This window comes from Delphinus delphis, chromosome 20, assembly GCF_949987515.2.
Source record: "Delphinus delphis chromosome 20, mDelDel1.2, whole genome shotgun sequence".
NCBI lineage: Eukaryota > Metazoa > Chordata > Mammalia > Artiodactyla > Delphinidae > Delphinus > Delphinus delphis.
The window spans coordinates 9416025-9442907 of NC_082702.1; the positions used below are offsets into that span (position 1 = coordinate 9416025).

A 26883-nucleotide genomic window follows, 5' to 3' on the forward strand; every position below is an offset into this window, starting at 1 on the left:
AAGGCAGGAGGGAGAAAATTATTTGCAACACACATGACAAATACAGGGCCTTTTAGGACCTCACTATGTACTGTTCCGCCTGGAGATCCACAACCAGAGTCTGATCAGGCAGAAACATCAGACGGACCCCAAATAAACATTCTTTAAACAAAGAGGATGGGGAGGATTGTCTTCTTCACAAATGTCAATATCATAAAAGATAAAGAGGCTGAGGAAATGTTTCCGATTAGAGACCAAAGAGACAGGAGGACTAAATGTAACCCAGGGCATTATTGATCGGGTCAACAGATACAACTGGAATACAGTTAGTAGGATAAATACAAATAGCACAGCCATGTTAAATTTACTAGTGGATAACTGTAGTGTGATTATGTGAAAGCACCCTTAATCTTAGTTAAAACACACTGAAGTGCATAAGGATAAAGGATCATGAGGTATGCCACGCAATTTACTCTCGACTCAGAAAAAAGTGTGTGTGTGATAGAGACACACACACACCAGTGCAAGCAAATGGAACAAAGTGTTCTGTGATAGGTGAGTCTAGGTAAACGGTACACAGGGGTGTTCTTCGGACCTTTTTGCAACTTTTTACCTTTAAAGTTGTTTCCAAATACAAAGTTAAAAAAGAAAAAAAGGAACCGTCGGTATTTTAAGAGGACTGCCAGCAGCATGCAGTCTGGAATCGAGTCATCCTTAAAATAAAAAGCCAAACCGAACAGCTGACAAAGTAAACGCGAGCTGTGCGCCTCTTTCTATAGGAATAACTGCATCTCTGGGCTTAAAGTTAATTCTAAGCAACTTGAGACCAACCAATAAATTGACTTTTAATCAGAAATTTAAGTAAATTGTTAAAAAACTTCCCCTGAAAGTGCTGTCAACATGGGTCTCGGTGAGGCCTCGCGTGGCAGGCAGTGTTCCGGGGAGGGGGCTGGCACAGTGTCTCCCATCTATTTCCCCAGCCCCTTGAATCTGGGTCAGTCTAGATGACGTGGTCGATGGACACGATGTGGGGGAGGGGATGCATCGGGACTTCCGAGACCGGGTCGTGAGGTCCTGCGGCTTCTCTCTGGGCATCCAGGATGCTCCCTGGTGGGCCCCGGCTGCCGTGCTGTGAGAAGCCCGGGCCACAGGGAAGGCCAGTGTGGGCACTCCAGCCACAGTTCCCAGCAAGTAGCCTGCCCCAGCCGCCAGGCGTGGGAGTGAGCCATCCTGGACATCCAGCCAGGCCAGTCTTCAGGTGAGTCCAGGCCCAGAGGCCACCTGACCGACCACAAATGCCTGAGACTTCAAGTGAGAACTGCACGGCCGCCCTGTCAACCCATGAAACAGAAAAGACGGGGGTGGGGGGAGGGGTGTGTGTGTTTAAAGTGAGTTTTAGGGTTTGCTATGCAGTAAAGGATTCACCTCGCCCAAAGAAAGGTCTGGCCAAGGCGGGGCTCTAAGCCCTGGGAACATCCTCCCAGATAAGGGTCTTTTTTTATCCAGGTGGCCTATACCCGAGATTTATGCTGGGGACCCTGGGCCACACGGCATCGGCTAGTCTCTCTGGAGACTAAGGTCCGCCATGTGGGATGGGTGGCCAACGTGACCAAGCCCAGTACAGACCCTGAAAACCAAGGCCCAGGTGACCTTCCCTGTGCGTGCTGTCCCATGGCTGCTGGGAGAAAGCAGCGCTATCCGTGTGACTTCACTGGCAGAGACAACCGGAAACCCGCGGCTGATCTCTCCTGGGCTCCGCCCTGTGTGCCTCTTCTCTTTGCTGATTTTTTTTTCCTTGCTGTGACAAACTAACCGTGCGTGTAACAGCTTTTCTGGGTTCTGTGAGTTCTTCTAGCAAATGACTGAACATGAGGGTGGGCCCGGGGACTCCTGAGCTCCTGGGTTACCAGCAGGAGTAATCACAACACCCGGATGCCGGGCGCCTCGCCCGCTGCAATTCCCCCTGGAGGTCTGAAGGGCTCCTCAGAACACTTGTTTCCCATGGGAAGTAAATGCAACTGGCACACTGGGACTCGTGCCTATTTTCCTCAGGACAGCCCAGTGCATACCCCCTGGAAGGTGGTTCATTCACATCCACTGCAACACTGACTTGCCGTGGAGAAGAGGACCTACCCGCAGGACCTCTCTGAATGCCGAAACAGAATTAGGACTGAGATCACCTCATTTCTGTCCCCCGGGCCGGGGGGGGGGGGCACCTGAGGGGTCAAGGTACTCACCCGGACTCCACCCCTCCATCTGCTGTCATCTGGAAAAGGTGGATCCAAAAGAGCTCAGACTTAAAAACAGACATCTCTCCAGTGGCCCAAGCCCGGGAGAGCAGCCTGAATGGGGTTCAACGGTAACCTCTGATGGAGAATAAAAGGGGAAGTGGTAGAAAATACCTCCAGTCTTCCATGGCGGGTGGAGACGTCTGCTTCGTTGCGTGATGTAAGGACCGAGGCTGGCCTGCCCAAGAGGGCTCTGCCCCGCTGGGCTGTGAGCAGCCTCAGTGAACACTTGCTGACGGGGATCGGCAGAGGGAAGGAGGAGCTTCTGCTCTGCCCTGGTCTCCCCACCTGCACGTGAGCCGCTGATGGGGGTTCTCTGTCCCAGGCAGCAGAACTCTCCCTCAGGAGCCCACTATGATGGGCAAAGGGGCTGCTTGGCTGGCTGGCCCCAAGACCGGCCTGTCCAGCTCCAGGGTGCCCCAGGGAGATGAGAGATGAGGGGACAGGACTTTATGAAGCGGTCACCCCCATCCCAGCAGCTCCCGAGGCTCCACCATCGGAGACAAGCTGACTTACAATAATGACTTTATTTTAACATAATTAATTACAGACATAAAAGAGCCGGGAAGGGGGTGAGCCCCAGCCTAGCCCCGCCCTGGGGCTGCCAGGAGCGGGTGAGGTGCAGGTGAGGCCTCCCTGATGACCCTCCTTCCAGGGGTCTTCCCATGGCGGGGACCTATTGCTTTAGCAGGGGAGGGGCCACGCAAGCAAGGGGGCGGGGAAGCCTCTGGGCCCCGCCCCCCCCAGCAGTGCTGGCCTCCCTCCAGAATGCCGGCTCGGTGCCCCACCCTCCGCCTCTCCACCTCCTTCTTCTTTGTCCAGGGAGCAGACCATCTGGCCAGCCCCCCACCCCCTCTGCAAACCTAAAGGGGAATAAATACAAACTTTACAAAGTAAAAGGGGGTTCCAACGTTGCCCTGGGCCGGGCCTGGGGTCGGATGGGGAGCAGGGCCCCTGCCACGTGGGCCTCACATCATCCCTAACTGCAGCAGCGTGCTGGCATAGGCCATGGGCTTGACGTCGGGATGAGGCTGAGAAACCAGAGGCACACAGGTTAGACACAGACAGAAATGGGCCGGCGCGTGGAGGAGGGTCTTCTGAGCACCAGATGCAGAAACCAGCCCTACCCCTGAGAGCCGTTATGCACTCGTAAGAGCCTCTTCCCCCCGGGGCCCAGGCCAGGGAGAGCAGGGGACCCAAGGGGGTGACTCACCACTGCTGTGAACTGGTGGAACTGGGGCCGCAGGTCAGAGCCCCGGAGGTGGATGTAGGCAGCTTTGTTCCCCATCTGGTCGCTGCGGGGACAAGGGCAGAAGGGCCGGTGTGGTCCATCAGAGGCTGGGTGGGCCTGGGGCATCAAGGAGGAGGCGGGGCAGGGAGAGGGAGGGAGAAGAGCCCTGGACAGAGTCAAGGACACGGACGGACAGAGGCTCACCAGGCAATAGAGAGGAATCCAGGTGAAGAGGGGCCCAGGGGGCCGAGGCAGGAGGCGTGGGGATGAGGGGGAGAGAGGGCCACGTGGGAGCCGGGGGCGGGGAGGAGAGGGCCCAGGGAGCAGGGCCGGCAGAGGGCCTTCCTGACAGGATGGGCAGAGGGCACGGGCAGCCCCACAGAGGCAGGACTCTTGCCAAAACCTGGTCTCCAGGCTGACCATGCCCCGGCTCTAGTCAACAGGAAACACAGGGGACAGAGGAACGTGGTGTCCGGCCACCCGGGGATGGAACGGCCAGAGCACAAGAGACTCTGGTTTCTTCAACCAAAAACCAGCAAGGGGGAGGGCAAGAAGAACAGGCAACTCGAAGATCAGGAGACTGAAAACGTGGCCCTTGTTTGGGTCCTGCTTGGAAGAAATCGACTAAAATGAGACGTTGATGAGAGACGTGGGGAAATGGAACTCTGGCTGGGTTCAGGTGACCTCTTTAGAAGGTGTGACAGTGGTATCACAATTACACACAGAAAAGAAGACTTCCTTCTTTCAGAAATATACTAGGGCAACAACGGGTAGAAGCGAGAATGCCTGGGGTTTGCTTTACAATAGCCCACGGTAGGGGTGGTGAGAGCTGGTAACTGTTGAACCTGGGTGACAGGTACGTGGGCGTTCATCATACTATTTTATCTACTCTTATGTATCCTTGGAATTTTCTATCACAAAAAGTTAAAAAAAGAAAACCACCAGATGGGTGGGGCAGGTGGGGACGTACCAGTAGTTGGGGGCAGAGAAGACGGTGACGCAGCGCCCGCCGTGCGCCACCTCATAGCCCTCGGCCTTGACCTCATGGCTACGGATGATGTAGTCCAGGTTGTTCTCCTCCAGGAAGGCCTTGGTGACGTCGGGCCCGAACTGGCAACTCACACCCCGCTTGCTGACCGAGCGCCCGTTCTGGGGAGACAGGGAGCTCAGGGTGCCTGCTGCTCCAACCCGCCCGCTCTGCCCACAGCCCGCACCTGCTGGCCACGGCCCCGGGCAGACTGACCTGCGGCTGAGGGTCCGACCAGAGCAGGTCGCACATGGGACCTGGAAGGGAGCAGAGGGGAGCGTCGGGGCCTGGCGGAGGGCAGGGGAGGGGCCGTCCGCCGCGGGGCAGGCGTGGGGCACGTGAGACAGGACTCTGAGCCGCTGCTCGCCTCCCCGCTGACCTTCCCCCGGGACCAGACCCCATTCAATCCATTAGGGCCCCAAAGCTGGAGGGAGCGTTTCTTTGTTGTTGTTGTTTTTTTAGCCGCACCACGCAGCATGCAGGATCATAGTTCCCCCACCAGGGATGCAACCCGAGCCCCCTACAGTGGAGCGCGGAGTCCCAACCACTGGACCGCCCTGGGGCCAGGGAAGTCCCTGGAGGGAGCTTTTAACACTGCAGTTCTGACCAGGTCCCTCTGTTGCTCAAGCCTCTGTGGCTCCCACTGCCCTAGGAACAAAGACCAAGCTCTTCACCCGGACCTGTGAGGCCGGACAGGGTCTGGCCTCACCAGCCCCTCCGCGCCCCGCGCTTGCCCGGCCGCACTCCTGCGAGAAGGCACCTCCTCCTCCTGCCCTGTCGGTGTTCGCGTGGTGTCCCCAGGAGGCCCTCCCACGGCCCGCTACCTCACCACTCCACACACACCCTCTCCCCACAGCTGTGTGTGGCTAACACTCTGCTGTCTGCCCCCATCACATCACTCCAGGGGCAGCAGGTGAACTCACAAATAAATAAATAAATGACCGCCGTGTGCTGCGGACACTCATGCTCCCCGGCCAGCACTGCCTCACGAGGGAGGTGCACTGACCCAAGTTTCAGGTCAGGAAACTGAGGCTCAGCCTTGCTGTCTCTTGCCGAGGGCGCAAAGCCCATCGGGGCAGGGCTGGAGCCCCCGAGCCCCAGGAGGGAGGGGCTGTCCCCAGCCTTCCCCAGTCACCTGAATCTGGGGGCTGCCGACTCCGCTCGATCTTCCTGATGTCGTCCAGGGTGACGCCGTCTTCACTGAACAAGCCCCCGTGCATGATCTGGGGTTCAGGTGGGAACAGCAGCGTGAGGGCAGGGGCCAGCCACACCTCAACCCTCTGACTCGCTGCACCTCATAGCGGCGGCGGGGGCGGGCCTGCCTCACCAGCACTTTGCCATTGATACACTGGGCCAGCGGGAGCCACTCGAACACCTCGCTGAAGAGCTCGTACATCTGGGCTGTGTACTTGGCCTTCACCTCACCCTCAAAGCCGTAGATCTGGTTCATGTTGTCCGTCTCATGGTTGCCTGGCCGACAGCAGGACAAAGAGAAACCTCAGCACCGCTGGGTGCCCTCTGGCTCAGACCCCGGCCAAGGCTGAGGACAGCCTGGTGGCCCCAAGCCAATGGCATCCACACAGCAGCTCACTGGTCCCTCCCAGAAACCCGGCCCCTTTCTAGAGGGGCAAACGGGCTGAGAAGGCACATGGCCACAAGGCCCAGGCCTGCACTGATCATCACGGAGTGGGTGAGGCCTGGGTTCAGCCCTGGCCCCGATCCCAAGTGACCAGAGGCCTGTCCCTTGCCCCTGTGAGCCTTGGGCTCCTTCTTGAAGGACTTGCCATACGTTTTGGGCAGGAAGTACCAAGGAGGGGGAGGTATTGACAAAGAAGAGGCCCCCTGCAGAATGCCTGCTGTGGGCCAGCCCCACGCCGTGCTTTTATCTTCCCACCCGCAATCTCATTCCTCCCTCCCGGGGCTTGGGGGAGACAAGGAAGCTGCCAGGCCCCCACGGCTGCAGCAGGCGCTCATCGAGCATCTGCCACATGCCAGGTCCTGCTGCAAGAACCCCCCGAACCTGGCTGCGAACCTGCCCGCTGTCAGCACTCGTGCCCCCAGGAGCCCCCAACCCAGCCCGCTGCCCTCACTTCCTCCTGGTTCTCCCCCTCTCCTGGCTGCACCTTCCGCTCACCGCCCCACCTCTCAGCGGGCAGGTCCTCCGCCGGCGGCCCTCACTCCCTGGTGAGCTCATCCTGCCCAATACCACATGTACGCTGAGGAACCCACACTTTACAGCCCCCGGGTGCCCCCAGACATCTCTCAGTCTCACAGCCACATCCAGAGCCAAGCTCCCCATCTTCCAGCCTACATCCTGCTCTTCCTGTCCCCGCATCTGTCAGTGGCAGCCACAGCCCTCCAGATGCTCCAGTCAAAACCTTGGAGTACCCCCTTTGACCCCTTCTTTCTCTCACACCCTCATCCAGCCCACTGGCAAACACTCTGGGTTCTACTTTGAAAAGTGCGCCCCAATCCAACCACTGTTCCCACCCGGGTCCAGCCACCACCAGTCTCCCTGCTCCCACTCTCAGCCCTTGGTTTGTTCCCCACACGGAGGCCCAAGGGATCCTCTCAACACCAGAGAGAGCCCCTGACCCTCCTCTGCTCAGAGCCCTCCCATGACCAAGTCCTCACCAGGGCCCACAGAGCTCCATTAACGTGATGTCACTGCACAGTGCACAACCTGCCCAACCTTACAGGGCAGGCCCGTGCATGATCTCAGTGAAGACACAAAACAAACACACCTGCAACCGGTATCCCCACTTCTTAGATAAGAAATAGGAGGCTCACAGAGGAAAAAGCGAGGGCTCTGCCCAGGTCCCCACACTGACCCCAGACCCTGCTGCCTCCCAGCTCACCTCGAAGTAGGTGAAAGTGATCAGGGTACAGGAGCTTAAAGCCGAAAAGGGTGAGGATCACTTCTACGGAGAAGGAGCCGCGGTCCACGAAGTCGCCATTAAATATCTGCTCTGCTAAGGAAAACAAGGGTGGGGGGGACTGCTCCCTCCTCAGCCCCTCCACCCCGGCTCCTGTCAGCACTGCCCTGGGGTCGAGAACGCCAGCAGGGCTTGGGGCATCTGGGCTTTCGTCTCTCCTCACTGCATAGGTCTGGCCCAGCAGCTTGGCCTCTCCGAGCCTCGGGACGGTACTAAGATCTCCAACCTCGTCTGCTCCTCAGGGAAACTGATGGCAGGGGGGAGACCCCAGGTGGTCAGCCGGCTTCAGCTCTCCCCCCAGTATAGGCCCAAAGCCATAGGGCAAATGGGACACAGGCCCTCCCAGCCGACACTGCACAGGCCTGGTAGCCCCACCCAGTGGCCATTCATCAGGCAGTTATAACACGAGCAAATACTTATTCAGCATGGACCGTGGGCCACTGAGCGCGTCACAGGTGTTAACACACTATTCCTCTCAGCAGCCCGATGAGGGAAGCCTGCTTTACCACTATCTCTTCTCCCCATTTTACAAACGAGGAACCCGAGGAACTGCGAGGTGAAGTGACCTGCCACAGCCATAGCTGGAAAACGGCACAACCAAGAGGGAAGCCAGGTGTGGGCTGGGCCAGGCGCCCCACGTATATGCTCTTGTAACACACACATCCAGCCCTCTTTCACGCCGGGGAGAAGCTGGGGCTCGGACACACTGGCCACCTGCCCAGGTCACACAGCAGGCGGGGACTGGCCCTGACCGGTCTGGCCCCAGAGCCCGGAGCGCAAGGCCGCCAGCCGCTCCGCCCCCGCTCGGTGCCAGAGCAAGCACTCAGGCCTCTCCCTCCTCAGGCCCACGCCTGTTCCCCAGGCAGGGGGTCCTCTCCCTCCTGCACCCCATACCCGGGAGGCGGGGCAGGGGAGGGGCCTGCCCTTCCGAGGAAGGATACGTAGGGGTTGGTGTCCGAGGGTAAACCGTTGAGCTCAAATATGTTGAGGAGGTCATAGAACTGGCCGTGGGTGTCCCCGCACACTGTAATCTTCTCTGTCTGGAAGAAAAGAGGCCACCGGAGAGGGAGGGGCCCAGAGAGAGATGTGGGGAGGGGGGAGGAGTGAGGGGAGGGGTGAGAGGTCACAGCAGACCGAGAAGAACCGTGCAGAACACACAGGCGTAAGGCACAGAAATGAAGAGGGGAGGAGAGAGACAGCCAGGAGGAGAGAGACAGGGTGGGTGAGGAGGGCAGACGTCAGGGAGAGAGAAGGCAGACCAAGCCCGGTGGGTCTGTGAGTTTCTGAGCTCCGTGGCCCCTCCCCAGCCAGGGAGCCACCCGCCCCGGCCCACCTGCCCGCACACTGCCCCCAGCGCGCACCTCTTTGAGCGTGGTCTCCACGAGTGTGCTCAGCTTGGAGAGGACCTCTTTGACCTGTACCAGAATCTGGAAGGCAGGGCAGGCTGTGAGTGGGGCCAGCTGGAGGGCCTGCCGCCCACCCCAGCCCCAGAGAGACTGTACTGGCCAGGAGACGCTGCTGGGCTGAGGGTGAGGGAGAGGCGGGGAGGGGAGAGGAGAGGAAGGGGCAGGGGAGGCCTGGCTGCGCGGGTGCTGGCCGGGAACAGAGGCGGCCCCCAAGCTGTGACCCGAGTGTCCCATGCGGTATTTAAACATCAGGATTATTTCATGGGAAAACCTAGATTCTTGGTTTCTCTTAAAACAATCAGCATGGATGGACCTAGAGACTGTCATACAGAGTGAAGTAAGTCAGAAAGAGAAAAATAAATACCGTATGCTAACACATATATATGGAACCTAAAAAAAAAAAATTGGTTCTGAAGAACCTGGGGGCAGGACAGGAATAAAGATGCAGACATAGAGAAGGGACCTGAGGACACAGGGAGGGGGAAGGGTAAGCTGGGACGAAGTGAGAGAGTGGCATGGACTTATATATACTACCAAATGTAGAATAGATAGCTAGTGGGAAGCAGCCGCATAGCACAGGGAGATCAGCTACGTGCTTTGTGACCACCTTAGAGGGGTGGGATAGGGAGGGTGGGAGGGAGACGCAAGAGGAAGGAGATATGTGGATATATGTATATGTATAGCTGATTCACTTTGTTATAAAGCAGAAACTAACACACCATTGTAAAGCAATGACACTCCAATAAAGATGTTAAAAAAAAAAAAACAAAAACAATCAGCATCATGAAGAAACACACAGGATGAAGCCAGATGTGGACCATTTTATAAAACAACTGGCTTGGAAACGTCTAAATGTCAATGTCACGAAAATCTCCCACAAAGGCTTGAGACTGCTCTAGATGAAAAAAGGTTAAAAAGGCAGGTCATGTGCAGCAACTGATCCTTCAGTGGATTCTGGATTTTATTTTATATTTTACTATTATTATTTTTGGCCACACCACACAGCTTGTGGGATTCTTAGCTCCCCAACCAGGGATTGAACACAGGTCCTCGGCAGTGAAAGCACAGAGTCCTAACCACTGGACTGCCAGGGAATTCCCCGGATTTTGGATTTTTTTTTTTTTTTTTTTTTCTTTTTTTTTTTTAATAAAACAGCTAAAAAGAATGTCTGGGGGGAAAAAACTGGGGAAAATTAAAATATTTGTCTAGAAACACAGAGTATTAGTTCTTTCAGATTGAAGATGACCTTGACAATGTCATGTACACCTGACAGTGTTTGCAAGTCTTATGGACAGCCTGTGGACTGTTTGCATTAGTCAGTGTTATTGTATTGGTACTAAATTACTAAGGTGGGATGACTAAATCATAGTCACGTAGGAGAATGTCCTGTTTTTAGGGGATACAGATTGTGATGCAACTTATTCTCAAATGGTTCAGGAAAAAGAAGGAAGTGTATGTGTACCTACACACACCCATATACATAGAAAGATGAAGTGAATGTGTCAAAACGTTAACGGTGAACCTAGGCGTGAAAGGGGCATGACGTTAACCACACTGTTCTTTTGCCTCTTCTGTAGGCTTGACAATTTTCTAAATACAAAGCTGGGAAAACAGAGTGTTAAAGAGAAGAGGAGGGAATTCCTCGGTGGTCCAGTGGTTAGGACTTGGCACTTTCACTGCCAGGGCCTGGGTTCAATCCCTGGTCGGGGAATTAAGAATCCCACAAGCTGCACAGCAGGGCCTGGGGAAAAAAAAAAAAAGTAGGAGAGGCCAAAAAAGAAACAAAAACAAAGGAACAAACAAAAAACCCCCTGAAACATCTGAGAGCAAGGACACAAAGAAACCTAAATTAATCAAACTGCAGGCAGTAACGGTGAGAAACCCTTCCCTGGGAGAAAGGGACCATGACTGCATCCCCCCTGGCAGCGCGCCAGGAGGGCAAGACCCTTCAAGGCTGAGGGGAAGCCAGCAGAACCCTCGTGCCTGCGTGGGCTGGCATTACAGAGCCCTGAGGGGCCCCGCCGCAGGCCTCCACCCTCGCCCTCGGATTCCCTCCCACAGCCACCCAGAAGGCGAGGCGCAAGGCGGCGTGGTGGAGAGAGGCCATCTGAGGCACAAAAGTGGGGGTGAGACTGGAAGGCAGAGAACTCCCCAGCCACCCCATCTTGGCAGCGGGGCTGAAAATCAGAGCGCTTTCCTCCAGTTCCAAAAGCGGGAGACTTTACAGCATAAAGACATCCCTGGGATTTTGCCAGGGCTGAGATCCCAAGCCCTGCAGACGGGAGAGTCCTGATTCCACTCTGAAGACACCTGAAACCGGTGGTGAACTAAGTCCAATAAGACCTGCCCCTGAACTGCAGATGAGATGGACACAGACCCTCACAATAGCAGCCCGACAGAATCAGGTCCTGCCGTTTCCTGAAGGAAAGTTTTGTCTCAGTCACTACTACTCTTTTACACAAGATGTCTGGCACACAATAAAAAATTATAAGACGCAGAGAGCACACAACGGAAGCAGACCCAGAGATGGTGGAACATCCAGACAGAGACTTTAAAATAACTATGAAAAAAATGTGTTAAAGGATCTAGCAGAAAAGGTAAATGACATGCATGAACATATGGGGCAGAGAGATGAAAGCTATTGAAAAAAATAACCCAATGGAAATGCTAGAAATAAAGAATTCATTTGCAGGGTGCCAGGCACACCACGGGCTCAGCAAGTGTTCGCTGCCAGTACCACCCTTCTCCTCTCGTGCCCTGTGATGGGGTTCAGGCCCGGCTGTGATGCTATCCTGGGGTCACAGGCGCGTTCAGCCCTCGACAGGGGCGTTACCTGGTAGGCGCATTTCCGGTGCAGTTTCTTCTGGTCCTTGTACCACTGCATGAGCTCTTTCATGAAAGTGATTGTCACTTTGCCGTCCTCAAGCTTGGGTCCGCTGTACTCATCCTCGATGGCTGGTGCGTGAATGGGGGGATGAGAGTCAGTGGCCATGGCCACTGTGAGGGTGGGAAGTGGGGCCTGGCTCCCAGGCACGGGGCAGATGGCGCTGGACACACAGGTTGAGAGGGGGATGGAGTGAGAGAAGATGCCACTCCCCGGCCGGGTCCTCTCATGGCCCGCTCCTTCCGTTCAGGTCAGCTCAAAGGCCCTCTCCTCGACTGGACTTGATAGCACTTGACACTGTTAACTGACTAGTCAATCCTCTCTCCCCACTAGGACACCAGCTCCAGGAGGGCAGGGGCTGTTTTGTTCTCAGCTGTGTCCCCAGTGCCTAGAACAGTGGCACCTATTAGGTGCCCAATAACCATCTGTGGAATGAATGACAGACTCAGCTGAGCGCCCAGAGGACCTACGGACAAACCAGACACAGGAGGCCCGTGACGGGTGAATGCAACTGTGGAGGGCAGGGTGGGTGGTACAGCAGGGAAGCTTGCCCGAATCCGGAACCTCCAGACCCAGCTCTGGACTGTGGAGTCCCCAGAAGCGCAGGCGAAGGAGCAACAGACAGCGTGTGGGGATGGGCACCAGAGGCACCACTGAGCCCCATCCCCCCTGCACCCCAGCATGCACTGGGAATGGAGGGCTCAGGCAAAGACGAGGAATGCTCTGGGATGGGCACAGCGGGGCACCCAGGCCTGACTCACTCATGCTCTCGATGTCGAGTGAGTCCACGACGGAGCGCTTGTGCTCGTCACCTGCGATGGCCCGCTCGAAGGCCTTCTGCTTCACGATCTTGTTGCATTCCTGGTATTTCATCTTGGCATCCTTGTCGTGGGGCTTCACCTTCACCACCTGGGTGCGTGGGTGGGTAAGAGGGGAGGGAAGGAAAGAGGCATCAACACCCAGGCCGGGGTCGGGGCCATAGGGAGACGGGGACGCCGCGGCTGCCCTCGGCCTGCCTGGCCCGGGGCTTCACGACTGCTGAGCAGAGCACCCGTGCCGGGTGCACTAGGGGTGCAAGCCTGGGCTCGCTTCACCTCTGGCCCTCAGCTTCTGCATCCCCAAACTGGGCCTGACAGAGCTGCCCACACAGGGCTGCCGGGTGGGTAAACGTGCCAACCCACGCAGATGCTCTTAATAAATCTTAGCTCTGACCATCATCAGAATAAAACTGGCCCCACTTCAGCCTCCTCATTGGAATCAGAGCGGGCTGAGATGCACTTTACTGATACCGTTACAGTCAATACCAAGGAGGGTGGGATTGACAGGAAAGGGTGGGCCGGATCCAAAGTCATAATTTACAGCCCAGACTCATCTGAAGAGGCAATGACTTGCTGGATAACCCGGACTCGCTGAGCCTAAGTTTTCTCATCTGCAAGATGGGGGAGATGACAGGCTCCACCTGCCAGGGCTGTTGGGGGTGATACACAGGGCCTGGCATGCAGCCTGGGCTCTGTGGGCAGCAGCGGGCACCTCGTGGTGACGTGGCCCTTGTTCAATCTTGGGCTCTGGGGAGACCCAGGACAAGTGAGTTCCCTCAGTTTCCTCCTGTGTAAGGTAGAGGTGACAGTGTTTCTACCCTGGGGGCTGGGAGGACTAAACAAGTGAACACTTGTGAAGTGTGTGCAGCGGTGCCAGGCGTGAGTCAAGTCCACATTAGCGTAGGCTGCTCTTCAATGCCCCCTCTCGTGGGCTGCTGCATTCATTAAATGAGATCGTAAGGAGGAAGCGGCAGGCATACGGCTTTGGGACACACTCAGCTCTCAGGAAAAGGAGCCTGTCCTCTCCGCTCTCCTTACCTTCTACCCCGCTTCCTAAAAGCTCTGATCCTCCAAGCTGAGAGGCAGGCAGGGCTGCATTCAGATCCCAGCTCTGCTACTTACTTGCTGGGTGGCCCTGGGCAAGTGAATTCACCCCTCTGAGCCTCAGTTTAGTTATCTGTAACTGTTCCTGTAACTATTAGTGGACGCTGCCTGACCTGCGCACCCTGTTGGCCTCCCCAGGAGCGGACTCCCACAGCTCCTGTGCCGGGGGGGCCGAAAGGGGTGTGCCAGGGCTGGCCCTCAAGGGCAGGGATGCCCCCCGGTTGGAAAGCCTGGCAGAGTGAGTCAGAAGCCTGGGAAAAGGCATCTGCTAATAACCTCTGAGGGTCAGTGTGGCTCACGCCCCTGAGAATGGGTGTGCAGGCCAGGAGCGGGGCAGGAAGCTGGTTCGGGGCAGGCTCAGGCTAGGGCACCCTGCCAGGCAGCTCCACCCAGGGTAGGGGTGCAGTGCGAGGCTTGGGAGAAAGGCAGCACCAGACCTTCCCTGGAGTCCTCCCCACCAAGGAGACCTTACGAGTCCACACCGCAGAACGAAGTCCCAACCACCACTGGGCCTGGCCCACAGGCCCGCCCACCCCTCCACGTTCTCTGTTTGCCCAGCACTACCAGCCAGACCAAACTCCCAAGTCCCCAAGCACCAGCTCCTTCTCAACTCCAGGCCTCGTACAGGCTGCCCCTGGCCCAGAGCACCTCATTTCTACCTCCAGCAACTTTCTAGTCCCTCCTCCTCCTCCAGGTCTCAGCTCCCTTTTCCCCTCTCCCCCAGGCTGGGTCAGGCACCCCCTCTGGGCTCACACAGGGCCCTGGGCTCCTCCCGCCCGCCCCAGCCCGGAGCACTGCTGGAGATGGGTCTGCCTCCCCACTGCAAGGCGGCCATGGCCACGAGGGCAGGGCTGAGGCCGAGTCCCAGCTGTGAACGAATGCCCGGAGTGGATGGATGCCCCACTAAGCATTCCCTCTGAGCCACTACCCTGTTCGCAGACAGCTCAGAGGCTGGGGTGCGGGATGCAGGCAAACGCCGACGATCCCGGGATCGTCGGGGTGGGAGCAGCGACAGCAGCAGCGGCACCGGGACACAGCTAAGTGTTCGAACGCTCATCACGCGGCTGATGTTGTGAGCAATTACCTCGCTCACTGTATCCTAGAGCAGCTCTATGTGATGTTATCACATCTCCACTTGACAGATTAGGAAACTGAGGCCCAGAGAGGTGAGGTCACTGACCCGAGAAGCCAGGATTCAGCTCTCTTGCTGCTTGAGATCCTGCTCCCCCAGCACGCTGGGATGTGCTCCCCTCCCTACCGCTGCCACCGTCCCCACGGTGCCCTGCGCGGCCTCCAGGGAGACACCGTCGTGGTCATGAGTGCAGGCTCTGGGGCCAGGCCTCCAGGGTCTGTATCCAGGCCTTCCAGGGCAGGCAGCCCTACCTCTCCAGCCTCCCTCAGCTTCTAGAAAGCGAGGGAGGCTGGAGAGGTGGAGGGTAGCTGTGAGAATTTAACATCAGGCCCATCACAGGGCTCAGCAGCGAGCGAGCGCCTGTGCCAGGGCCTGGGGCTGCTGCGACTGCTACTATAACTGGCTGCCTGGCTGGGAAAGGGAAGTGACCCTGCCAGGCTCCCGCTCCTGGGGAAGGTCGTTTGCTCCAGGTTGGAGGGGCCTAGTGGGTCCCAAGGCCTGTTGGGTCAGAAGCGAATGCTGGACTTTTCTTTAAAAAGTGGGATCTGGGGGCTTCCCTGGTGGCACAGTGGTTGAGAGTCCGCCTGCCGATGCAGGGGACACAGGTCCGTGCCCCGGTCCGGGAAGATCCCACATGCCGCGGAGTGGCTGGGCCCGTAAGCCATGGGCGCTGAGCCTGCGCGTCCGGAGCCTGCGCTCCGCAACGGGAGAGGCCACAACAGTGAGAGGCCCGCGTACCGCAAAAAAAAAAAAAAAAAAAAAGTGGGATCTGGGTTGTATCCGTGTCAGTATCCAGATTCTGATAGTGATGCCAGATACGTCACTGGGGAAAACTGGGAGAGTGGGATCTCTGTATTACCTCTTACGGCTGCGTGTGAAGCTACAACGTTCTCAAAATAAAAAGCTGCTTTTAAAAAGTGGTATTTTCAGCTGGGAGTATTCACAGGCAGTAACTACAACGACTCGAATCAATGAAATGAAAACATAGGCTTGTGATCCCCACGTGAAGCCACGGGGGCTGCGTGCGTTTGGGAATTGGGAACTCTTCGGATTTTAGAAAGGTGACACAGTGCACCCGCGTGCTGTATGTTACAGGACACCTCCAGCAAGTCCGGGTGGCACCTGGTAACCACACACACTCCCGTTTCTGCAGTGAAACTTCTAGTCGTACTACATGGGGGCAAACAAGACCATCAACGGCCTATCAGTTCAGATGAGATTTTGCCACCAAACGAGTTGCCCAAACTTACCAGACTATTTTTCACAACGGCTCGGGTTTACAACTGAGGTGAAGGAGCAAGAGCTCACTTCAGGGGACCCACGTGACAATGGGTTGTGAGCCATTATGACTATTTCCAATGTAGAGGTGATGGGATGCAGCCCAGAGAGAGGCCACGCCTGCCAGTGGCACATGGGCAACCAAGGAAGCCAGGGGTCTGGGGGAGGCAGTGGGAAGCAGGACACTAGGGTTTTCACCCCATGGGTCGAGACCCTCCAGTGAATTCATCTAGGAGGTCACACCAACACTCCTTCCATAATAAATCAGAGCGAGACCATCGGAGTACGCTGCCTGAGCTAAGGGCGATGATTATGCCACCAAGTCTGGGGCCAGACTGTCCCTTCCTGGCTGCGGGACCTTGGGGCAGTGACTACTCTCTGGGCCTTGGTCTTCTCACCTGTAAATCAGGGATAGTAAGAGTCCCCACTGCGTAGGGTTGTCATGAAGATCACATGAGTTTTCACAGCACGAAGGTCACCAGTGCACCCGGCCCCTGAGAGCGCCGTGTCAGGTGTCAGCTGTGACCGTTCCTGTTACTATCATACGTCCACACCTTAGGGGAACGGGCGTTCGTACAGGCTAGCGAGGCAAAACGCACTGCTAACTGACTGTGCTGGGCTATGCTGTAAGAAGAAACCCAAATGCAAACCATATTACAAACCAAACCCCAAAAATCCCAGGAGAGGGTGAGGAGTGCTGAAGGAGTCCCCAGATCCGGCCCGGGCCCATGTGACTCACCACCTGAGTTCCAGCCACAGACGGGAAAGAACACAGGTGGAATCTTCTGAGAAGAGGCCCCAATAAGGGGGCGGGGAATCCTGGAGCCAGAGTCCCCCGGGAAGGATGAGCTTGGAGATGAGGGGCATTGGTGGGGGGATTCAACATGGACCCATGGAAAGGGGAGATCAGCTCCTGCCCTGGAGGGAGAGCAAAAGAGAGGTGCCCCCACGTCCCCGCCCCCTAACAAGGCCCTGTGCCTGCACACGGCCCTTCCTGGGGGCCGCAGCCTCTTCCCCAGACACCCCCAGGAGAAAGCGCACCCAGTACTGAGCAGGGGCAGGCCCTACTCTGAACGTACTACTCTTGCCGAATCCTCACAAGGCCACTGAGGCAGGCTCTGCTGTTCTCTTCCGTTTACAGATGAGGACACTGAGGCCGAAGATCCAAAGCTCTCAGAGATACACAGCTCATAGCCGGGCGTCCTGACCGCGGAGCCGGCGCCTCCAGCCCCTGCATGAGTGACCTTCAGAATTTGAGACTATGACTCACAGTAAGAAGTATATATTTTATCACACCTAATACGCATCCGTATTCACATAAATGAAAAATACTCTTTCACAAATATATACGTACTTCCTCCAAACAATGAACTGCTGTCTTCTTCTCTATTCTATTTGATGAAGACAGAAGTGCTGGTCTCAAACTGTTACACTGACTTCACGGCCCACTAACCATTACAAGCATGGACTATGGGTTCAAGTCTCAGCCCTGCCACTTCGCTGCTGGGTGACCTTGGAGGAGGGACATCCTCTCTCTAGACCTCTTTTTCCTTCTTGCAAAACGGATTGAACGCATTTTCCTTCTTGTAAAAAGCACGTCAAGAGCTCACAGCAGAGCTAGGCCCACAGTAAGTATGCAGGTGAGGAAACTGAGGCTGAGGGCCCAGGCTGAGGGCCCAGGCTGCTGTGAGACACAGCCTCAGGCTCTTCGTTTACCCACGGCCACATCTTGGTTCCGCCTCCGAGGATGCCGTGACCTGAGAGGGGGCCTGGGCACATCCTCCGTGAAACTCCAGCACGTCCCAAGGTAGCCCTGGAGGCAGAGACTCGGGATGGGGAGCCACCCCAGGGCCCAGCCCTCTGCCCTGCACCCAGAGTCGGATGAAACGTGTCAGAAAGGACGGCCTGCAGGCGGGCGGCTGGCCCAGGTGGGCAAGGATCTCAGGCTCGTGCAGGGGCTCCCCAGGGCTGCTGGCAAAGCCCTCACAGGGAAATGGGCCGTGACCCGGCCCCCAGGGCATCCGCAAGGCCCGGGAGAAAACTCAGATGCAGTACGCCCACAAGACGGCTGCAAGTGACCTCTCAGCCTCATGGAATATGCGGGGCGAGGCCCCAGTCTGGGCCAGAGCTGTGCCGCAGACCTGTGCTTGGAGTTCCTCTCATCTCCTGCCCCCTCCCATCTCCTCCAGGCCCCTCCCCCCATTTGGGGACCTGCAGGAAAGCCCTGTCCCCATCCAACCCCACCTGTCTTCCGAGTTGCTCATTACAGAGCCCTCCAGCCCTATGATCGTTATGCACACCACTTCACCAGAGCCCAACAGCCGCCCAGGAGGTGGCCACTCCTCTTGTCACCCTTCTCCAAATGAGGACGCCAAGGGACGAGGGAGACGTTTGGCTGGGGAACGGCCTGGGAGCCCACGCTTGCAAGGGCTCTGTTCTGCTGCTCCTTCCTCCGTCCTCCTCCCGGGGGGTCACCCCAGCCCCCTCCTCCATTCTGCCCCTCAGTCTCTGAATTATCTCTTCCTTCAGGCCTCTGCCCGACCCTGACACAGGTGCCCCCGGCCCAGCGCCTGGCTGGAGGCTGCACTTGGCCTGACAGCCGCCCTCCTCTCCGGGCCAGCAGCCAGCCCCAACCGTCTGCCCTGGCTCCCTCCAACTGCAGCCTGTGGCTCTCAGCCTCCCCTGCTGCCTCTCCCGACACAACAGAAGCTGCTCAGAGTGCGTGACGAATGCAATGAAAGGAGGGAGTGCCGGGTGCGTTGCGGGGACGGGGGCAGAGTGATCATTCATTCAACGAACACTAAGCCCCTGTTGGATGCCAAGCACCGTCCCAATGACCAGAATAAACAAAATCCCTGCTCTCGAGGAGCGACTCTCTCCAGCGGGGAAAGAGTGGGCCGGAGGGCCGGGCTGCCTGCGTTCAGATCCCAGCTCTGCCGTTCGCCTGCGCGTGCTGGTGGGCAGGGGACTTGAGCCTTCTGGGCCTCAGTCACCCCATCTGTACGATGGGAGTAATCACAGTTCCCACCTCACAGGGCTGCCTCACGAGTCCCTCAGCCAGCTGACGAGAAGGGTATCGAACATGCCTGGCCCGAAGGCGTGTGCTCTGGGAGTCCTTACCACTGTCATTATCATCAGAGCAGTTACAGTGATGGGGTGGCAGATGAGCAAGTGAACTGGTGAATTCTTGCCATCCTCTAGGTCCCCTCCCTTGTCACCTCGTTAAAACACATCCCCCGTTTGCTCCCTCTACAGCATATCACCCTCGTCTATTTTCTCCCAGGCCCATATCCTCACCTGCAACGATTCTGTGTACCCTCACAATGACGGGTTTGCTTTTTGCCCTCCTCCGAGTTATAAGCTCCACCAGGAGAGCTGTGTGCCTCTTGTTCACCAACAATAACAGCAACAATTATCATAATAGTTAATTATTACAGAACACTGACTACATGCTAGGGGCAGTTCTAAACACTTGGAAAGCAGAGGCTCATTTATTCTTCACGGCAACCCTGAGAGGTAGGTCTTACTGTCCTCCCATTTCACAGATGTGGGAAAGGAGGCACAGAGAGGCCAGGTAACTTGTCCCAGGTCACCAGGCGACGATGGCAGAGCTGGGCTACGAGCCCGGCTGGCATCTGTTGGATGAGCAAGCGGCAAGTAAACATGTGAATGGCCCCCTCATACCTTCCCCGTCTAGTCCAGCTGCACACACAGAGGCCGTCCTCCCCCAGCCTGCCCCCACCCGGCCCTCAGCACCCGCCTGGCTCAGAAGCTGGGAGCTGGCTCACCCCCCGAGGCCTGGCTCACCGTCTCATAGTCGCGCAGGGCGGCCCGGAACTTGCCCAATGCCATGTTGCTGGCGGCCCGGCGGTAGTAGCCCTTGATGTACTTCTTGTCCATCTCGATGGCCCGCGTGGCGTCGGCCAGCGCGTAGCCATAGCACTCAGTGCGCAGGTAGGCCAGGCTGCGGTTGCCATAGTAGATGGCATGGCTGGGGTTCAGCTCGATGGCCTGGCTGTAGAACTTGATCGCGTTCTCGTAGTCCTTGGCTGTGAAGATGGAGGAGAAGCATGAGGCAAGGCTGCCACCGCCCAGCCAGAAGAGGCCCTGGGCTGGGTACTCGCCCAGTCCCCCAATTTACAAATGGGGAAACTGAGGTCCACAGCTGAGCTCAGAAACGTCTCTTCCCTGTCCTGACCTGTCCCACCCTAGCACAGGCCTTGTCTCCTCAGGCCCAAATCCCTAAGACCCCAAATCACTTCCACACACCCATCCACCCAACCATCACCCCCCAAGGCCCCAGGTGGACAATACTTCTTCCAGGACTTCAGGAGGGTCTTACTGAATGTTCCCCATGGCCTGGAGAGGATATGTTACTGAGTGCCAGACCTGGGCTGTGAACCAGCAAGTGTGAGTCTTCCCTGAGCCCCCTGGTTGTCCAGCCCCCCAAGCAAGTAAACAAGCCCAAAGAGGGGTTCCAGTAGGAGAATAGGAAGTGGGGAAGGAAAAGGAACCTACTTAGGTCTCAAGAAGGGGACACTTCAGCAGAGACCCAAAGGAAGCGACAAACCAGACCAGAGGAAGAGCATTCCCAACAGAAGGAACAGCAGGTGCAAAGGTCCTGGGGGGGCGAGGGAAGGGGGGAGAGTGCATTATGTTCCAGGACCAGCAAGAGGGTGGTGTGGCTGGGGTGGAGTGAGCTGGGGGAGGGCAGGATATGAGGGCAGGGAGGCTGGCAGGACAGATCCCAAAGACCACAGCCAGAGCTGGGTGTGGACATCAATGTTCTAAGTGTGGAGTGACAGGATGTGACATCTGGCCAAGGGGAAAGGTCAATTTTATTTGAAATGAGCTACGGCCATGCCTTGCACGTTACATCTCAGCCTGTGGAATCCTCACATCCCCACGGCATAAGCACCGTCTGGTGCTCACTTTACAGCAAGCCACAGAGGTCTTGCTCAAGGTCAAACACTCAGTCTGTATCTGCAGAGCTGTCTTGGGTCCTGCCCATACGGCCACTCAGCAGGCAGGAGGCCGCAGCTAGGAGGTGTGCCCGAACTGCGGAGGCCATGACGTGCCAGGTGCCACGTGGGGCTCTTGGTGCATGAGTCGCCTCACTGAACCCTCACGGCAACCCCGAGGACAGCTGCATTAGCCCCATTTTCCAGGCGTGGCTGTGGGAGGGAAACCCCAACACACAAAGTGGCAGGCAGGAATTGTGAGCCAGGCCAAGACCCAAATGCTCCCACTCTCATCCTCCGTACCAGGTGGCCTCTCAGTGGGAGCCTGGCATAGAGACAGGCACAGACACAGGGGCAGGTAGCCTGGGCCCAATTGCTGGCTCCACTCCTTACTAGCCGTGTGTCCTTGGGCAACTTATGTGCCCTCTCTGGTCTAAAGTTTCAGAGTCCTCCAGACACTGAGCCTAAAATGAAAATTCCTGCCCTAACTTCTACTAGTCTTTTCTCCAGAGCCATCTGATAAACCATGGCTTCCTTTGTTTGCTTATAATCCATCATCCCAATTTGAACCTAAGCCCCATAAGGGCAGGGGCCCTGATTGTCTTACTTCTTTGAACCCTTGCCCTGTCTGAGGACACAGCAGCCCCCAGCCCTGCCCTCCTGGGCTCACAGTCCAGTTGCGGGGTGGGAATGACACAGCACACACAGATCCACCCCCAGGCAGTGATGACCCAGAGTGTTTTACAACTGGGGCAACCCAGAGCGGATGCTGGAACTGAGACCTGGAGGAGGAGAAAGAGTGCGCCAGGTGAAAAGAATGGAAGAAGAGGATTCCAGGCTTCATGAATGGTTCCTGAATGAAGGCAGGAAGGAATGAAAGAAAGAGAAAGACAGGACACACCTACACTAGAGAAAGAAGCCAGGTGCTGGGAGATGCCAGGAACAATATAACAGCGATTCCTCCTGCAGGCTGACGTCTGGCAATCTTTCAAATGGCTCGGGTGTCACCTCCTTTGGGAAGCCTCCCTTGACACCCAGGCTGGATCAGGCACCTCTCCGGCTGCCTCGGCTCCTGGGCTCCCCTATGCCAGCCCTGCCCCCTCTGGGTAGGCACCGTTAGGTGATGGGTGTGTCTCCCAGGATGGTGAGCGCTGGAGGGCAGCCCAGGACTTCCCAGAAACACGCAAGGGCAGAAGCAGGCAGCCCAAGTCTGACTGACCCTCCCTGGAACACCAACACCTTCGAGGGCTCCTTCCAGCCTCCCGGCTGGGCTCCAGAGGCAGACTGGCCAGCGCTCTTGCCGGGCCGTTCGGCATGCGGTGGGGAGCCTGGTGTCTCGGAGCCGGACATCTGGCTCTGAGGATCCCGACCACGAGACCTTGGGCAGACAGCCTCCCCACTCTCAGTCTCAGCTTGCTCATCTGAACTGCGGGAACCACAATCGGCCCTGCCTCATGGGCTGGTTGTGAGGGTGAAAGGAACTCCTGGCTGAAATGTGGCTACAGCAGAGAAAGAGGTCAGCAGAGGCTTGTAAAAGAAGTGCATAAATGACCAAATGAAAGGAAGAAGAGACTAGAGCAAACAGGAGGGGCCTGTGCTTCGCACAGCCACCCAGCGGCACCGGATCCCAGCCCTGCTCTGTGTGCTCGACAAATATGAACGCATTTAATCCTCAAGAGAGGCCCCATTTTAGAGGACGAGACTGAGGCGCAGAGAAGTTAAGGTTTGCCCAGGGGCCACACAGCAGGTAAGAGGAAGAAACAAGATTTGAACCCAGGCAGCCTGAGCTCTTAAGCCTGTCTACAAACTCTTAGACTCAGAGGCCTCCTGAGAACCCCTCTCTTTTTACAGAAGGGGGTGGAGGGCAATGAGGCCCAGAAAGAGGGGAAGAGAGCTGAACGACATTGGGGATCAGGCTCTGCCCCACCAGGGCCTCTGGAATGGGCCTGAGTTCACAGAAGTGATCCAGCCATGCTGATGGGGGCGGGGGGCCTGGGGCCCCTCTTCTCCCACCATGTTGAGCCCCTGGGTCCCTCTTCTCCCACCATGTTGAGCCCCTGGGCCCCTCTTCTCCCACCATGTTGAGCCCCTGGGCCCCCTCTTCTCCCACCATGTTGAGCCCCTGGGTCCCTCTTCTCCCACCATGTTGAGCCCCTGGGGCCCCTCTTCTCCCACTGGGGCCAGGACGGCTCCAGGTGAGGCTGTGGCTAAGGACTCTGAACGTGGGTGCCAAGCACGTGGTGAGGAAGGGGGATATCCGGGCTGTGCTGCTCACACACCCTGACCTTGGGCAAGCGGTTTCACTTCTCAGAGCCTCAGCTTCCTCTATAAACAAACAGGCCCGCTCCTACCTAGTACCTGGGGGAGGATTAAACAAAGTGGTGTACCTGGCCACCACGGGGGCTCAACTCAGGCGAGCTGTAATTATTCTTTTCATTGCTATTCCCCCAGCCCTGGAGACTGGGGCTCTGCGCCTGCAGCTGCCTGCCAAACAGCGAGGGACCTGGACCAGAAGGGGCATTCCCCTCCGTTCCAGCTCAGTGCCAGGACCGCTGGCTTCCTGCCCAGTCTCAGGCCTCCTAAGAGCTCAGATCCCAGGTCCTGGAGGGCAAGGAGCCCTTCCCGACGGCCTACTGTTTCCCAGAATTCTTCCCTCGCCACAGCATCACCCCCATACTTGCTGCTCCTCTCGAGCCCCATTGCAGGAACAGCCCCACCTTGCACACCACCCCCAGCTGGAGACTGGACCCTGTCCTGGACACCTGGTCCCTCCAGCCCCAAAGCCAGGCAGTCACCCTGTTCTGTCATGGCAGCCTCCGGAACATCTCTCAAATCTATTCTCTCACTTCCACCCCGAGAACCCCTCTCTGCCCTGGTCTGGCCTTCACCCTCTCCTGCCCAGGTTCCTGCCCCAGCCTCCTCCCAGCTCTCCCAGCGTACGCCCCCTCCTGCCGCTCCCGAGGGGCCTTCCTGAAGCACAAACCCAATCCAGTCCTTCCCCACTCAGAACCATCCACGGCTCCTCGGGGTCTTCAAGTGGAAAGCTCGGGCTCCTGCCTGCAGCCTCACCTAAACTCCTCTGGCCTCTTACACTCCAGCCCCACTCACTTCCTTGGTGCCAGGCTCACCTCTGGGCCTTTGTCATCCAGCTCTTCCTGCCTGGGGTTCCCTCCTCCCTCTCTCCAGGCGGCCGCTGTCATTCTCCCTCTGAAACATTTCTTGAGTCGATTTCCGTCTCTCCAGCCTAGCGGGCACCACCCCCCTCCCCACTCACCTGCCCACCATTCTAGTCTCCTTCCTGGTCTCCAGCCTTGCCCTTGGGTCCAGTCTCTACAAGGCCACTGGGGGATCGCCTTCAAACGTGCTAATCAGACAGTGTTGCTCCTCTCTTCAAACCTTCCTTGGCTTCCTACCACCCTTGGGATCACGTCCCTGACCTGCCTCCAGGGCTCTACCTTCCAGCCTCACCTCTCACCAGCCCCACCTCCTTCTCGCTGCTCTGGCCTGACCTGACTTTCCCACTCTTAAAATCTGTTTGTGCTCCCACCAGAGGACAGCTCTCCACTAATGCTCTGGATTCCTCCCATGCCCCACCCCTCCTCCAGGGCTCTGCTGCTGTAGGTCTCCTCTCTCTCCTGCAAGATCAACTCTCTCTCTGTAGGACCATACTCTTAGTCTCTTCTACTCTTAAAAAAAAGCACCCTCCCCCCATTTCTCCACTCCCCCTCAGAACCAAAATTTTCAAAACCCTTGTCAACAATTGCTGTCTCCACTTCCTCATTTCCCATTCACTCTTCAGCGCCCTTCCCTCTGGCTACCATCGCTATCATCCCCTAGAAACTGCTCTGGTCAAGGCGACCACCAACATGTTATGGAGGCAAATCCCATGGTCAATGCTCGGTGCTCGCTTTGGCAGCATCCGACCTCAGGTAAAGCCCCTCCTTCTAGATGCACTCTCTTCTCTCAACTTTCCTGATTTTCCTTCCACCTCACTGACCACTCTTCTGTCCTAAACATTAGAATCCCTTGAGGTTCCGTACTAGGCCCCTTCTCTTCTGAGGTGACCTCATCCATTCCCAGGGTGTTCCAGTCCACCCATAGGCTGATCATACCCAAATCCCTCTCCAAAGACTTCCAGACTGGCCCGTCTACCTACTCAATGTCTCCTCTTGGATAGCAGAGTCAAATCCACACTAGTCTATGCAGTGACTTGTGACACCCTACAGGAACTGGCCCCTGTCCTAAGCTTATCTTGTACCTGTTTCCCTACTAACTCGTTAAATCTCCAGCCAAGCCAGCCAGTCTCTTTTCATTCCCGACCTCAGGGCCTTTGCACAGGCAGCTCCACCCACCTGGGACACTCCTTCCCAATTCTCTTTCTCAACTTAAATGCCTTTTCCTCAGTGCGATCTTCCTTGACCGCCCTCTCTAAAGTACTAGCCTCTAACCCTTATTCTCTACTTCACACTACATTGGGGTTTTTCCAAAGGACTCATCACAGCTTCTAAGTATTTTAATATTTATCTGTGTGTTTACTCAATGTCTGAGTCTTCTGCTAAATTACAAGCTATATAAGGGTACGGCTACATCTGTCTCATCTACTGCTACATCCCTAACGTCGAGCATGATCCTTAGCACATAGCAGATGCTCAATAAACGTAATGAATGAATGAATGAATGGGTGCCCCCACACCTTTCTTTCCCAAGATCCTAAGTCATACTATTCTTGGGATTGCCTCACCTCTACTCCCAGAACCTCCTTTCTCCTGGTGTAACCCCAAATCTCCTACTTCCTTTCCCTCCCATCTAATGATCTATTCTCCACTCCCATGATTTCCTGCTCTATTGGGACAGTTCCCCCCTCCCCCCCACTTGGTGTCTCTCCACTTGGTAGCGCCATCACTGCTCCGCCCCATGTCACTACTTGGTAGCGCCCTCTTCAGGTCTCACCATAAGCTGGCACCTCTGGGGTTTCACATTTGGTAGTGCCCTCATTCCCGTCTCCCTCCCGTTTCATACTTGGAATCGCCTTCCTCAGTCTCCCCACTTAGCACCCGCTCCGTACGCCACTTCTAGGTGTCACCCCTTCTCTCAGAAGGCCCCTCTGTCGCCCCTTGGTAGCGCCATCCTCGGCCTCCCCACGCCCAGTCACTTGGTAGTGCCTGCCCCGCGCCCAGGCTGGCGCTCCTCGTTGCCATGGTTCCGCGCGGGCCCGGCACCCCTTGACCTGGGCCGCTCTCCACCCTCCTTCGCTCCCTCCAGGGCGGGCGTACCTTTGAAGTAGTCGTTGGCCTGCGTCTTGAGCTCCTCTGCCCGCTTCAGAGCGCCATCAGCCGGGGGCTCGTCCCGGGGTGGCTCAGCACACTCAGTCCGCTCGCCCTCCGCCATCGCCATGCCGCAAAGCGACCCCCCACCCTGGCAACCGCGGCCAGCGGCACCCGGCCGAATCGTCGCGAAGGAGTGCCGAGTTGCCGCTGCCGCGCTGCACAAGTGTCGTAAAGCGCGGGCCCTGAAGGCTCCCTTCGCGCGCCTGCGCAGGGCGCTTTAGCCATAGAGCGCGCGGAGAAGGTGACCAGAGGGCCCCCTGACGGCGCCCTTCCTAGCATGAGCCAATGGGGAAGGCGAAAAGGGGCGCGCGGGCAAAAAAGGCCCGGCGTGGCCCCGTCTCCCAAAGTTCCATGTTCCGAGCCGCAGAAGTTTCTCGGGGTCTTAAAGTGGGATTTCCCTGCCGTCTTCTCCCGTTGGTAGGTGGGTTGCGAATGCTGCTGGTGGGTGTGGCTTTTCTGCGAGGCACCACCATGCCCAACGCGGAACCGGAGCCGGGGGTCAAGCCCTTCTG

At 57.1% G+C, this 26883-nt stretch overlaps 1 protein-coding gene and 1 non-coding gene across 4 annotated transcripts; one reads left to right on the plus strand and one right to left on the minus strand.

The window, feature by feature from the left end:
* Positions 1 to 321: 321 nt before the first annotated feature.
* Positions 322 to 26519, minus strand: PPP5C (protein phosphatase 5 catalytic subunit). Of its 3 annotated transcripts, XR_009517766.1 has the most exons (15): positions 26318 to 26519; positions 19891 to 20132; positions 12513 to 12660; positions 11701 to 11822; positions 8823 to 8888; positions 8403 to 8501; positions 7384 to 7489; positions 5853 to 5995; positions 5661 to 5748; positions 4742 to 4782; positions 4469 to 4647; positions 3481 to 3562; positions 2556 to 3298; positions 2217 to 2345; positions 818 to 1310 (listed from the first exon to the last, which is right to left on the minus strand). XR_009517766.1 is itself a non-coding variant. In XM_060000817.1 (13 exons), the coding sequence occupies exons 1-13, from the start codon at positions 26436 to 26438 to the stop codon at positions 3236 to 3238; spliced, it is 1500 nt and encodes a 499-aa protein (XP_059856800.1). In that variant the 5' UTR covers positions 26439 to 26519; the 3' UTR covers positions 2392 to 3235. The 3 variants fall into 3 exon arrangements, 1 of the variants encoding a protein (XP_059856800.1); XR_009517765.1 differs by having other exon boundaries at positions 322 to 2345; XM_060000817.1 differs by lacking the exons at positions 818 to 1310; positions 2217 to 2345 and having other exon boundaries at positions 2392 to 3298.
* On the plus strand, positions 10507 to 10578 carry TRNAE-UUC (transfer RNA glutamic acid (anticodon UUC)). Its single transcript has one exon. It is a non-coding gene; the product is annotated as a tRNA-Glu (tRNA).
* Positions 26520 to 26883: the final 364 nt, after the last annotated feature.

What these genes read in the sequence shown, in the direction of transcription:
- PPP5C (XM_060000817.1), bottom strand. Translation starts at nt 26,438, where the DNA reads ATGGCGATGGCGGAGGGCGAGCGGACTGAGTGTGCTGAGCCACCCCGG. An exon ending in TGGAGACCACGCTCAAAGAG is followed by an intron (nt 8,502 to 8,822) that starts GTGCGCGCTGGG and finishes CTTTTCTTCCAG; the next exon opens with ACAGAGAAGATTACAGTGTG. An exon ending in TCACTTTCACCTACTTCGAG is followed by an intron (nt 5,996 to 7,383) that starts GTGAGCTGGGAG and finishes GCTGTCGGCCAG; the next exon opens with GCAACCATGAGACGGACAAC.